The sequence below is a fragment of the Hyla sarda genome, chromosome 3, assembly GCF_029499605.1.
Source record: "Hyla sarda isolate aHylSar1 chromosome 3, aHylSar1.hap1, whole genome shotgun sequence".
NCBI classification, from domain to species: Eukaryota; Metazoa; Chordata; class Amphibia; order Anura; family Hylidae; genus Hyla; species Hyla sarda.
Window position 1 is genome coordinate 120,490,229 of NC_079191.1, and position 15,172 is coordinate 120,505,400.

Genomic DNA, 15,172 nt, shown 5'->3' on the forward strand with positions numbered 1-15,172 from the left:
GACCGCACTTCCTGAGTTTGGTCTCCTGCCAGTCCAACAGACCAAAGTCTGTGCTTTTCAGCAGATGGAATGCAGTTTGGACCAGAGGGGAGACTCCTAGTGGCCAGATTTATAAGGCCATGGAAGTGATACTTATTTTACCTGCTGTATAATATGCAAAAAAATAATTTTAATGACAGTGCCCATTTAAGCAGGATCCAGTGACGGCTCACTCAGCCAATCACTGATTAAAACGGGACATCGCTGCAGCTGGTAATTGGCTAAGCGGGCCATTACTGTCAAGGGGGGTGCATCTCGGAAGTAGCAGCTGGAGCATTCAGTGGGGGACTGGAAGACTTCACAGGATCCCTGATCCAGTGAGGTAGGTAAGTATTTTAATTTTTTAATTGTCATTGCAGCCCCAGCACTTTCTAGAATTCGGATAACCCCTTTAAGAACCCAGCCAAACAAATTGCTCTATTGTTGCCATAACTGACCTGAAACTCTGCAGTCTTGGGGTTTGCGATGTGTGCTGCATTTGTTGCGGAAACAGGAACACCCAGTTTATCTGCAATATCATCGACTGAACACTGTGGTTACAAAGAAAATAGGATCATTTCAGACAAAATTATACTGAATTATAACATAAAAATGTACAGACATTTAAGCAGTTAAATATTGCCTTTCACTGAGGCCGACAAAACAACGGCTGCTTACCAAGGCGAATGTCAGAGCTTCAGTAAAGCCAGTAGCAGCCAAGTCCTGACGCAGCAGTTCTGTCAGCTTGTTTAGAGGAAACTAGGCATAAAGACAAAAAGGATACTTAAGAGGAGATACTCCAGGTACAATACCTGTGCAGCGAATATTAATAAGTTACAATTCCTTGTTAAAAGATAACTAAAAAGTCCAGAATTTTACACAGATCCTGTCACAAACTGAACTGTCAAAAGACTTCTGAAATGTCTGCTTCTAATAAACAGTACTGATCAAAGAGTAAACAGCTAACCTTATAATAAGAATATATACGCATAAGGGATATTCTCATTGTGTAAAGTGATAGCACATACCTAGGACAATGCCATTACTTAAATCATGGGGCCTAACCACTAGGCCCTGAATTAAAGGGGTACTCCGCTGCTCAGCCTTTGGAACAAACTGTTCCGAATGGTGGAGCCAGTGCCTCGTGACGACATAGCCCCACTCCCTCAATGCAAGTCTCCGGGAGGGGGCGTGATGGCTGTCACGCCCCCTCCCACAGACTTGCATTGAGGGGGCGGGGCATGCTGTCACAATGGGCGGGTCTATGATGTTACGAGCTCCCGGCGCCGGCTCGAGCTCCAGCGTTCAGAACAGTTTGTTCCAAACTCTGAGCAGCGGAGTATCCCTTTAACCCTAAGAATGAAAAATATGCAGCAGTGGAATCATGATGTGCCCCCCTTTTAAATTTGCATAGTTTAGGCCCAACCACCTGCTGGAAAAATGCTGAAAAAAGGCAAAATAGCCCAGATTTTGGTCAACCAATTACAGCTAAAAAAAAAATTCTGGTAAAAATTGAAACCAGACCCTTGACTGGTTGCTCAGATATTTTGGTCTCACACAGATTAATAAATCTGAACCAATGAGTCCTAAATCTTTCAGACTCTCTTTTTGTAAATTTTTTTGAACCAGGGTTTTTAATTTATTTATATCTACAGCAAATGCTCTGCTCTATTAATAAAGCTCTATCTCTAATAATGATGGCTGTTAAATTAAATTACATGTGAGTTGACTATTGTCTTCCCGTTGAAATAAATAAGAAAATAAAGCCTTTTTTAAATGATTTTGAGATTTAAAAACTGCCATTTTAGAGGTCATACAGATGGAATTTGAGGCCTTTTTTGGGGGGCTTAAAATGGACATAATTTGGATGTTTTGCTGCATCACCATAACTCTCACGACTGGTGTGGGTCACATAGGTCAGACAGCAGCCATGCTTTCCAAAACTAATAGAATGTCTCATTCTGAACAGCCCTAACTACTGTCAGACTGTGTAGGGACACAACCTTTTCAAAAGGGTATAGTTAATACCCAGTTGTCCATATACATTTACAGGCAGTTTTCCCCCTTTCCTTCATCCACATTCACCCATCCCCTAGTTGAACTTTTGGACATTGCTTCTTTTTCAGAAGTACTAACCATGTAGTAACAGCGTACCACAGAGTTCTAAAGAAAGATGTTCCAGAATTGTTATTTTATGAAGACTACAAGATTTCGCAAAATCCAACAGGTCAGGAGAGCCAAAAGATCCTCAATAATACATGTACGGGTGCAGGCCATCAGGGTCGCTCACCTGGTTAGCAATGGTGTAAGTTTTAGGGATGGTCATCTGAATGTTATTGAAGCCAAAGGCTACGGCTGCATCCTCTACAATGTCACAGGCATGAATGATGTCGGCTCGCGTAGGCGGGATCTCAATCTCCAGCTGCTCGCCATCTTCCAACACGTGAGATTTCAGACACATCCGTGTGAGTAGTTTAGCCAACTTGTCCGGAGTCTCTCTGAAGAAATAATATATATATATATATATATATTTCATATACCTATATATTGATTCTTTATCGGCTGTCATTGATAGAATTTCGCCATGTATATATATTAAAATGTATATATAAATTACATTATATTTTAATAATAATAATTAATAATAATAAAAATGATATATATATAAAATATTAACATTTAAATATATATAAATTTAAAATAAAAAATAATTAAAAATTAAAATCAATGTGTGGATTTAAAAAAAAAAACAAGGACGAGATTATAGATGCAGCCTTGGTCAAACTCCACTTGTATATTGAGCATGCGGCCGTATTATAAATATACTTATGTGCATCAGCAATTCCATAATAAAGCTGAGAAGCTGCAAGGTTCCTGCCCTGCTAAACTACCTGTCATTTAGAAACGACAGAACAAGGTAGTCATTAAAAGAGGGAAGAGAAGCCATAGTAAGTGGAGTTTTCCTGCTCGCTCAACTACTGTTCTGGTTATAATGCAATATATTCTGTTTGCTATGTGCAAAGCTCTGCAAGTATGTTTACAGGACCTTACTGGCCAAAAAGTGTGAGCACAGTGATTTTACCAGCACCAGTACATTAAAACTTGTAGAATGCTGCTTATTCAGTATAAGCCAAACCAGGCTGATGATAAAATGTCCTACTGTCGGTCAATCGTGTGGAACAGGTTTCTAATCAAAATGGCTGATCACGAAAATAAAGACCTGATAGACATTATGAACACAACATACTCTAAGACAAGACTATACACCGCTTTTCAAATAAATGTGCTTCCTTTCAGTGAAAAGGAAGGTTTCACTTTAACTCGTGTAGATCTAATCTCCATACATATTGCACCATCTCAATGACTAATGCCCTGCTTTAGGCAGAGATTACACAAGTACTGTGTGTGGTTAAAGTGCACACCCTTTATACATACTATGGACAATGTCACATTTAAGATAACACTTCGGACAAAGAAGCAAACAAAATCTTATGGCAACTAAAATCTTTTGTATGTGAACGAAAGCTCAACTGAGGTTTAACCCTTAAAGGGGTTCTCCGGCACTTAGACATCTTATCCCCTATCCAAAGGATAGTGGACAAGATTCCTGATCGCGGGAGTCCCGCCGCTGGGGACTCCCATGATCTGTAATGGTTTGTAATCAGTCCCCGGAGCGTGTTTGCTCCAGGTCTGATTACCGGCGACCACAGGACCGACGGCGTGTGACGTCACGCCTCCGCCCCCGTGTGACGTCACGCTCCGCCCCTCAATGCAAGCCTACGGGAGGGGGCGTGACAGCTGCCACGCCCCCTCCCATAGACTTGCATTGAGGGGCGGAGCGTGAGGTCACACGGGGGCAGAGGCGTGGTGTCACGCGCCGCCGGCCTCGTGATCGACAGTAATCAGACCCGGATTGAACACGCTCGGGGGACTGATTACAAACGGAGTTCCGCGTGCAAGACCACGAGGGTCCCCAGCGATGGGACTCCCGCGACCAGGCATCTTATCTAAGCACCAGAGAACCCCTTTAAGGACATGGCCAATTTTATTTTTGCATTTTCGTTTTTTCCTCCTCGCCTTCTGAAAATCATAACTTTTTTATATTTCCATCCACAGACCCATATAAGGGCTTGATTTTTGCATCACCAATTTTACTTTGTAATGACATCACTTATGTTACCATAAAATGTACCGTACTGCACAACCCAAAAATTATTAATGTGGGAAAATTGAAAAAAAAAACGCAATGTACAAAATGTTGGAAGGTTTTGTTTTCACGCTGTACACATTACGGTAAAAATGACATGTTTTCTTTAATACGGTTGGGTTAATACGATTAAAATGATACCCATGTTATATTCTTTTCTATAATTGTACCGCTTAAAAAAAAAAATCTAAAACCATTTTAACAAAATTAGTAACTTTCTCATTTTTCCGTATATATGGGGCAATATGAGAGCTAATTTTTTGCGCCATGATCTGTACTTTTATCAGCACCACTTTTTCTTAGGTTTTACTTTTTATAAAAAAATTTGGAATAAAATGTGACAAAAAAGCTGCAATTTTGGACTTTTGTTTACGTTTACGCCATTCACCGTACGGGATAATTAACAATATATTTTAATAGTTCAGACTTTTAGGCACGCCGCGATACCAAATATGTGTATTCATAATTTTTTTTTACGCTTTTTGGGGGGTAAAATGGGAAAAACTGATGTTTAACTTTTTTATTGCGGGAGGGGATTTTTCACATTTTTTTATATCATTCATTTGATTGCTAATACTGTTCAGTGCTAAGTATAGGACATAGCACTGATCAGTATTATCGGTGATCTTCTGCTCTGGTCTGCTCGATCTCAGACCAGAGCAGAAGACCCGGGAGACAGCCGGAGACAGGTGCGGGGACCTCCGCCTGCCATGCTGGATGATCGTATCCCCCGATCATCCATTCAAAGTACTGCATTGCCGCAGATGCCGTGATCTGTATTGATCACGGCATCTGAGAGGTTAATGGCAGACAACTGCGAGATCGCGGATGTCCGCCATTACCGGCGGGTCCCTGGCTGCTGACAGCAGCGGGAACCTGACGCGCATGAAGCGAACACCGGTCCGGTACGTCATGGTGCGTTAAGTAGCACGGCACCATGACGTACATTTACCTCCATTGTCATTAAGGGGTTAAGCCACTGGGAGGAAAGGCGTCAGAGTTAAAAGGAAATCTGTCATTACTGTCACCTGCACTAACCTGTTGGTAGAGACAGGTAGTGCAGGTGACACTGATGACAATGGTACTTACCTTGTCCCGTTCTGTGCAGTCGTTCTTTGGTAATTGTCTCTGGTATCTTCAGCTCCAGGCCCGGCTTTGAGTATGGGTGGAGCTTAGTGACATCACCACTACTGTTCTCTGCTGGGTCCCGCTGCTAGAGAACAGCGGTGATGTCACTAAGCTCTGCCAATGCTCCAAGCCGGGCCCAGAGCTGAAGATACCGGAGACAATTACCAAAGAACAACTGCACGGAACAAGACAAGGTAAGTACCGTTGTCATCAGTGTCACCTGCACTACCTGTCTGTACCGAAAGGTTAGTGTAGGTGACACTGATGACAGATTTCCTTCAAAGATTTGGCAGCACCATGAGATCTCAGCAGAATGTTAGGAACACCTTATAGGGGGTACTCTGCTCTAAACATCTTATCCCCTATCCAAAGGGGGTCCCACACGATCTCCGTTGCAGCACCAGTCATTCGGTGCATGGAGTAAACTCCGCTTTGTGCCAATGACTAGCGATGCCAGCCGCCATGCCCCCTCCATTCAGGTCTAAGAGAGGAGGCGTGACGGCTATGTACTAGCTGTCATGCCTCCTCCTAGAGACAAAAATGGAGGGGGCGTGGCGTGACATCACGAATGCGGAAGGTGCAAGCTTCAGTGTTCCGGACGCTGCCGCTGTAGTCTCAGAGGTCGAGGGGGTCCCCAGCAGCGGGACCCCCACAATCTAACATCTCACCCCCTATCATTTGGATAGGGATACGATGTTTAGAGCAGAGTACCCCTCTAAAGAGGTTCTCTGCTTTGGCCAATCTTTATGAAAAGTTTCTTGATAACAAGCTGATAATAAAGAGGGGAATTTACTAAGACTGGTGTTTCATACAAAGATCCTGCATAAACCCACGCCAGTGTACAATCACGCTGGATTTATTAAGATGTGAACAAGAAAAAAAAGAGACCAAAAGGACGGCGCCTTGTGCTTTACCCCAATAATTCAATGGGAAGGGGGAGTTGTGCACCCTCTATAGAGAGGGAGGTGCAGGCTCTATAGAATCGCCGCTCACCTTGTGCGTAGGGAAAAAGGAGATTTTTTTTATACTTACCGTAAAATCTCTCTCTCAAAGGATCCATTGGGGGACACAGACCCTGGGTATATGCTGCTGTCTCTAGGAGGCTTGACACTATGGTAACCAAAAAGTCTGCTCCTCCCAGCAGGATATACCCGCCTCCAGGCCACTGAGCAATTCAGTTTTAGTCCCAGAGCAATAAGAGGAGACCGACAGGTCAAAGGAAAAAAAACATGAACTGTCCGAGTACCAGAAGAAAAAATTAACTGAACACTCCCTCGGACAGAAAACCGAATAGGAACCCCAGAAAAGGGCGGGAGCTGTGTCCCCCAATGGATCCTTCGAGAAAGAGATTTTACGGTAAGTATAAAAAATCACCTTTTCTCTATCGGCTCCATTGGGGGACACAGACCTTGGGACGTACCAAAGCCGTCCCTTGGGTGGGCAGAGAAAAAAGGTCAGACAGTCGGCTGTACCAACGCCACCTGCAACACTTTACGGCCCAGACTAGCATCAGCAGATGCGAAAGTATGAACCTGGTAGAATCTCGAAAAAGTGTGCAAAGACCAGGTGGGCGCTTTACAGATCAGCGAGGCCGAGGCCTTGTTTCGGAGAGCCCAGGATGCTCCCACAGAGCGGGTGGAATGAGCCAAAAGCCTGAAGGGTGGGATCTTCCCCTTGCAGCGGTAAGCTTCCGAAATAGCACATCAGATCCACCGAGAAATGGTGGCCTTGGAAGCAGGCTGTCCCTTCCGACGACCATCCGTAAGGACGAAAAAGGAATCGCACTGACGAAAGGAAGAGGTGACAGAAAGATAAGTCCAAACAGCCCGTACCACATCCAACTTGTGGAGCAGGCGCTCCCTGGGATGAGAAGGAGCGGGACAAAAGGACGGAAGGACGATGTCCTCGTTGAGAAGAAAAGCCAAAACGACCTTAGGTAAGACGGACTAATCTGGCCGGAAAACAACCTTGTCCTGATGAGCTATCAGGAAAGGAGAACGGCAGGAGAGAGCTGCCAGTTCAGATACTCTCCTAATGGAAGTAATAGCTATAAGAAAAGCCACCTTCCAGGATAGGAGGCAGAGGGGAACCTCCCTAAGAGGCTCAAAAGGAGCATCCTGGAGAGAGCCTAGAACTAAGTTCAAGTCCCAAGGGGGAGAAGGGGACCGATAAGGGGGGACAGCGTGTGCCACGCCCTGAAGGAAGGTCCGGAAATGCGAATTGGAAGCCAGAGGACGCTGAAAGAGAATGGAAAGGGCCGAAACCTGACCCTTAAGGGAGCTGAGAGCCAGCCCTTGTTCCAACCCCGACTGCAAAAAGGAGAGGAGACGGGGAACAGAAAAGGTACATTTTTGCAGAGGAGGGCTTGCGAGCCCTGAGCATGGTGCGAATTACCTGGGAAGAGAAGCCGCGGGCCCTTAGAACCGCGGTCTCAACCGCCACGCCGTCAAATGCAGCGACTGTAAATTGGGGTGGCAAAGAGGACCCTGTGACAGTAGGTCTGGACGAAGAGGAAAACGGAACATCGTCCAGAAGCCAGACCACGTCGGCCTACCATGCCCTTTGAGGCCAGTCTGGAGCCACCAGAATGGCGGGGACTCCTTCTGCCTTGAGCTTCCTCAGAACCCTGGGAAGGAGGGGGAGAGGAGGGAATAGGTAGGGAAGGACAAAGCCTGACCACGGAATTACAAGGGCATCCATGGCTAGAGCCAGGGGGTCCCTGGACTTTGACACAAACGTCAGAATTTTCCGGTTGTGTCAAGACGCGAAGAGATCCACGTCTGGGGTCCCCCAGAGGTCGTAGATCTGTGCAAACACCTCCGGAAGAAAGGACCACTCTCCGGGGTCGGCTGAGGATCGACTGAGGAAATCCGCTTCCCAGTTGAGCACTCCCGGAATGTGAATCGCCGAAATGTCTGGAACTGCTTGTTCCACACAGAGGAGGATTTTTATCACCTCGGACATGGCTGCTGAGCTGCGAGTGCCGCCCTGCCGATTGATGTACGCCACAGCCGTGGCGTTGTCCGACTGGACCCGGACAGGGTGGCCCTGAAGCAGGGACTCCCAATGCTTCAGACAAAGATATATCGCCCTCAGTTCCAGGATGTTTATGGAAAGAAGGGCATCTTGGGGAGGCCAGAGGCCTTGAACCGTCTGATCCCTGAAAACATCCCCCAGCCCGACAGACTGGCATCTGTCGTGACCACCTAACAGTGGAGGGGAAGGAACAAACACCCCTGAAGAAGGGGGGAGCGGAGCCACCAGCGCAGAGACCGATGGGAGAGGGAGAGCAATCTTGCGATCGAGAGAGAGAGGAGACCTGTCCCACCCGGCAAGAATCGCCAGCTGAAGAGGACGGTAATGAAACTGGGCAAAGGGTACGGCCTCCATGGCTGCCACCATCCGACCCAGGACTTCCATGCAAGTACGGATGGTGACCGGGGATGGTATCCGGAGGGAGTGGACTCCCAACAAGAGGGCAGAGGTTTGTCCGGCAGGAGGCGAATCCGAGCCGAGGCCAAGTCGAACTGAAGCGCCAAGAAGACCAGAGATTGGGTGGGGGAGAGAACTGACTTGTCTCGGTTGACCATCCACCTGAAGCGACGTAAGGTCTGAAGAGAGAGGCTCACATTCTCCAGAGCCTGAGCTCTGGTGGAGGCCTTGATGAGGAGGTTGTCCAAGTAGGGTATCACTGATACCCCTCTTGACCGTAACAGAGCTATCACGGGCGCCAGAATCTTGGTAAAGACTCGTGGCGCTGTGGCCAGACCGAAGGAGAGAGCCACAAATTGATAATGACCTTCCGGAACTGCAAAGTGGAAGTACCTCTGGTGTCCAGGAAAAATTGGAACGTGGAGGTAGGCATCCCTGATGTCCACCGAGGAAACAAACTCCCCTTGATCCATAGACGCCACCACCGAATGGAGAGATTCCATTCAGAAATGGCAGATAAAATGTTGGTTGAGACGTTTGAGATCCAGGATTGGCTGCACAGAACCGTTTTTCTTGGGAACCACGAAAAGATTGGAATAGAAACCCCAAAAGCGTTCCCTTGAAGGATCCGGGACAATGACACCCTGGATGAGAAGGGACTGAAGAGCCTCCCGAAATTCCCTCGCAAGCGAGGGAAAATCGGGGAGCACGGGACTGAAAAAAACGATCCCTCGGAAGGGAGGAAAATTGTATCCGATATCCATTGGACACCACATCCCTAACCCAGGAGTCCTGAATGTGCGTGGTCCAAACGTCTCAAAAGAGCAAGAGGTGACCTCTCACCCGAGAAAAAGCTGCGGGTGGGGGCGTCCCTTCATGCAGAAGTGGGTTTGCGGTTGCCCGATTTGGCCGCAAACCAGTCGGAATGGTTGGTGTCCAACTTCAAAGAGGGACGCGCCTTGAAAAAGGGGACCTTCTTGTCACGTGGAGGCGCCTGGCTGGACCCTTTAGAGGGGCCAGAAGTCCGAAAGGACCGAAAGGAAGAAGACTTTCTGCGGAAAGAAGTGCTAGACTTGTTTTGAGGTAATAAAGAGCTCTTGCCATCTGTTGCCTCAGAGATAATCTCATCCAGGCGCCTGCCGAAAAGTCGGGAACCGGTAAAAGGAATCTCGGTGAGAGACTTCTTAGATGCAGCATCCACGTTCCATGTTTTAAGCCAAATGGAACGACGGAGGGCCACTAGATTAAAGGTGGCAAAGGCAGCGCAGCGAGCTGAGTGCAAGGAAGCAGAACACAGAAAGTCTCCAGCTTTGGAACATTGGAGGGCCAGAGCAGACAGTTCTTCCGGGGGAGATCCCGAAAGAATGCCCTGACAGAGTTGGGAATGCCAAACCGAAAGGGCCTTAGACACCCAGGTGGAGGCGAAGGCAGGGAGGAACCCGCTGCTTCAAAGGCATACTTCGCTAAAGACTCAACCTTTTTTGTCTGCTGAATCCTTGAAGGCAGATGCATCCGCCAGCGGGAAAGTAGTAGCTTTAGAGAGGCGGGAAACCGGAGGATCCACCGACGGAGAGGAAGCCAATTTGGAGACAAGGTCCTTGGCGAAAGGATATCGTGCTTGAACTTTCTTCAGTCCCTGAAACTTCTTCTCAGGGTGCTTCCAAGCAGATTGTAGAATGGCATCAAATTCAGCGTGAGAGCTGAACACTTTGGGTGCCGGTCAGGCACGATGAAAGGATACTTCTGGAGCTACGTCCGAAGTTCCTGGGTCCTCTAGGTTAAAGGTGTCTCTTATGGCCATAACCAATGAGTTCACCGTGTCCACTGAGTCCGAACGGTCTTCAGAATCGGATGCCGAATCGGAAACCTTGTCCGCCAGTTCTCCAGGAGAGTGCGAACGAGTGGAGGTGGCCCTAGAAGAGGGAGACTCCAACCTGGTACGTGGCTCAGGCAAGCCAGAGCGGTGACCACGGGAACGTCCTCTGGAAGAGTGATGCGTGTGGTCTGAAGAAGCGGTCGGGCGAGACCTGCGAGAGGAACACCCGTGTCTACCAGAAGATTCAGGGGATGAGTCAGAGGAGACACCCCTATTATGCTTATGTGAAGCATAGGGAGAAGGGGAACGGGACCTTCTAGAGGGCCGGTGAAGGGTAGACCTCTCCAAGGCAGTCCCCACTGAACAGGAGACCTGTGCCAAGTCAAATATAGACTGGGAGAGGGAGGAAACCCAGGCTGGAGGGGCAGCCGAACCCACCGGGTCTGAAGGAGCACCTGGGTTAGATATAGCAGGGGGTCTGGGGGAGCAGGCAGAACAAGTGGGTTCAGCAGAACCTGGCATTTTTGCAGAGCAGGTTTTCCAAGCGTAATGGGTAACTAATATTCCCGATATCTGCTTTGAGAGAGGAACAGTTCTGGACACGGACATAGCAAAAAAATGAACAGTCTCACCCAAGTCTGTGTCCCTAGGCAGCTGCTGTGAGGAGAGAGAAGAGACGCCGGCCAATAGGAGGAAGAGGCTGGGTCAGAGGCAAGGGCGCTGTAATTGGCCCCTGCACGGCCCCAAACGCGCGCACAGTGCTGATTGGCGGCTCATTTCGCGCTGCTGAAGCGCTTATGCAGCCTGGTGGGCGGAGCTAACATCCACCGGGCCGCCGAAGAAATACAGCAGGACTTAGTAATGGCGCCCGCTCCGAACCCCGAGTGCACACGGCGCCTGTAGTGAGCTCCTATGCGCCCAGGGAACAGAGTGGGCGAAGTGCGGTCGGCAGCCGCGGCTGCCGAAAGTGAAAGTAAAAAGGCGCACATGCCCGCAGGAAGAAGCGGCACGTACAAGTAACACACATTGCCCAATAAAGTGCCCCTTACTGTGAAACACTGCCCCTTAGCACAACTGCTCCCTCAATAATAAAAAAACAATCCCCCTGCAGGGAAGAATAAAGTATCCCTCGGCCAGCCCCAGCTTCAGTAAGGATAGGTCCAAAAACAGGGGTCTCCAGCTGTTGCAAGACCTAAGGAGAGAAAAATACTCACCTATGCTGAAGAACTTACCTAAAGAAGTCTTCAGAATGTAGTCTTCAGTCAGCATTGTCATCTGCAGCAAGCCAAGCTCATAGCGAGGCTAACAGGGAGGTAGGGTGACCCGGACCCACAAGGTACAACCCCATGGCGCTGACCGTTGGCGAGAGGGGGTTAACAGTACATCCAAGATGCCTGCGACCTCTCGCAATGGGGAAACAGTGAACCGCAGTTCCTGAGTCTTCACCTGAAAACAGAAAGAAAAACGAATAAAGCACGAACACATTCTCTAAACCTAAAAAATAAAAAAATATGAGACCTGGTCTGGAGAACACCAGACCAGTGTCCACCTCCTTAAGACACTAAGCAAAAACTGAATTGCTCAGTGGCCTGGAGGCGGGTATATCCTGCTGGAAGGAGCAGACTTTTTGGTTACCATAGTGTCAAGCCTCCTAGAGACAGCAGCATATACCCCAAGGACTGTGTCCCCCAATGGAGCCGATAGAGAAATACGCATATCACCCCGTATAGGGGTATGAAAGATGGTTGTGCATCCTGTGCAGCCCAAAGGTTCAGGAGCAACTGGCCGGTGTTCTGTGGATTACTGGAATGGGAATGGAGTGAAAAGACCTTGGCAGCAGCCGCTCAGAAGTCCATCAGAAGTATCACACTTGAGTTACGGAGATAAAATATTAGCTACTTTATTGATGTACAGCAATGACGCATTTCAACTGACCGAGGACATACATAACGGGTTTATATAGGCATGTTCATTAACAATCAAAATGGAGGACAGTGCAAAGGGAAAAGGTCACAATGATAAAAAACAACATATTCTGGTAAGTAATAGCATAAAACCAATAAGGATGCATCTAAAATCAATAAAGAAACAGCAATACATATAGAACCATAAAAACATGAAGACACAAGTAGAACAAAAGGCATCATGTACGTCCTATTTTAAATGTATTGGCACTGTGTTCGGTGCAGGATCAATAGCGAGGCTTGGGGAGATACCGCCGCTGTGCTGATGCATGTCACAGAGATAAACTCCAGCACGCTGAGGCTTCTATTGGTAAGCAGAAGCTGTAACTATGGACGCTTTGCTATTCAGCTGGTCATGTGACCGCTGGCGACCAATATGGATACAGAGGCATGAATAGTAGAGCGCTGTGTAAACAAGGCACATCGGAGAATACTGTCTACTGCGGTCCGCATCTGGGAAAGCAGAGTGTGGTGTCAGAAGCACATGTTCTGCAGTCAAAAATTGTTGATGCATGTATAAGTAGGCAGGGATGTATAAAACGCTATGTGTATGGGGAGATCATATTGATAGATATATATAAATATGTAAGGGGCAGCATGGCAAATGTGGTACCAATATTTTAAAACAATTTGATACGGTGCCACATAAAAGGTTGGTGCATAAAATGAGAAGGATGGGGCTGGGGGAGAATGTGTGCAAGTGGGTAAGTAACTGGCTCAGTGATAGGAAACAGAGGGTGGTTATTAATGGTACTTATTTTGATTGGGTGACTGTTACTAGTGGGGTACCAAAGGGGTCCATCTTGGGTCCTGTTCTATTTAATATATTTATTAATGGCCTTGTAGAGGGGTTGAATAGTAAAGTAGCAATCTTTGCAGATGATACTAAACTCTGTAAAGCGGTAAACACTATAGAAGACAGTGCACTGTTACAAATGGATCTGGATAGGTTGGAGGTTTGGGCTGAAGTGGCAGATGAGGTTCAACACTGATAAATGTAAGGTAATGCACATGGGGAAGAAAAATCTGGGCTGGGATTATGTATTAAATGGGAGCACACTTGGGACGACTGACATGGAAAAGGATTTAGGAGTCTTAGTTAATATTAAATTTAGCTGTAGTGACCAGTGTCGGGCAGCTGCTGCCAAGGCAATTAAAATGATGGGGTGCATCGATAGGGATATAGATGCCCATGACAAGGAAATAATTCTACCGATGTACAAATCACTAGTCAGACCACAAAAAGAATACTGTGTACAGTACTTGGCACCAGTATCCAAGAAAGATATAATGGAGCTGGAGAGGGTTCAAAGATGGGCAACCAGAGTGCACTATTTCTCCCGTTACTATTTCCATCACAAAATAACGTTCGTTATTAATAACGGGCTATAAAGGACTAAAAAGGATAATGTAAAAATCCCATAGACTATAATGGGATTTTCTAACGGTTGGATGGGATTTTGTAATGGCCGATTTTCAGGGTTTTCACAACGGAACATTATAACGGATCTTTAAAACGGATGCATTTTAGTGTGAAAGCAGCCTTTCTTGGTGAATGAGGTGCTGACCAGCCAAATGTCCCAAATTTTTTGTGCAAAGCTGAGGATTGTGCAAATATTTGTGACATTTGACCCATACGCACCAGGTGCACACCTTCATAACGCGCCCCCCCTCCCCACCCCTGAAAAAAAATACAAATATTCTCCTGCTGGAACCTGGAAATAGGAGTTCACTTTACTGGAGAAATAAAGCAGTACACAGTTATCATTGAAATAATTGGCTTCAGTTCTCATTGAAATCATCCAGTCGTGCGCCAGATTCTGGCCCATTGCGCCAGAAATTCTGCCTGCACCAGAATTTGCGCCAGAATTGAAAAAAAAACGAAAAACTCTCCACTTTACTGAGAAAACCAAGAAAAAGGGGTCTGGAAAATCTGAAAAAGGGGGCATGGGTAACGAAAAAGGGGTGTCCCTGACATTTTCACAAAAACCCAACATATTTACTAAGGTTTCCACAGAAAATGTTGTGGATTTGAGCTGAGGAAAACCCTACAGATCAGAACATGTGTTAAAAAAATAAAAATTTTAATAAATAAAAAAAAGCAAAAAATGTAAGGGGTGTAGGAAAACCTTAGAAAATACTGTGGAAAATTGTAGGGAATTAAAACCCACAAACAAAACTACACAACACTCTTAGTAAATCAGGGCCAATGTGTTATCTGTGTAATGGTGGACTTAGCAAGGGGGGATGATGAGAGAAAGTGGTGGGGGAAATGATCGGCGTATAACGCGCACTTTTAAAACTTAAATTTAAGGCAAAAAGTCTGCCTGCATGTTATACGCCGATAAGTCTTCTGGTCACTGATTTAAAGCGGCAGCAGCAGCGTCTGCTTGTTCAGTATTAACAGCACAGCCGCGGCCACTTTAAATCAGTGACCAGCGGCGTCTCCTCCCCGCACTGTCAATTGTTTTCTCCCGCACTATCCACAGGAACTGGTGTGGTGGATAGTGCGGGAGATGCTGAGCCCTACCTTGTCCGGATCTGCCCTACCTTTTAATCAGCGTCTCCCGCACTATCCACCACACCAGTTCCTGCGGATAGTGTGGG

The 15,172-nt window shown here is 46.9% G+C and overlaps 1 protein-coding gene across 1 annotated transcript in view; it reads right to left on the minus strand.

Annotated features, from left to right (window-relative positions):
- Positions 1 to 15,172, minus strand: part of FARSB (phenylalanyl-tRNA synthetase subunit beta) — an 84,612-nt gene that overhangs the window by 42,911 nt on the left and 26,529 nt on the right. Inside the window, exons 12-14 of the mRNA XM_056564907.1 lie at positions 2,309 to 2,516; positions 697 to 777; positions 477 to 569 (exon numbers count right to left, since the gene is read on the minus strand). Coding sequence (XP_056420882.1) covers positions 477 to 569; positions 697 to 777; positions 2,309 to 2,516 — 382 coding nt within the window. The remainder of the gene's footprint in view (positions 1 to 476; positions 570 to 696; positions 778 to 2,308; positions 2,517 to 15,172) is intronic.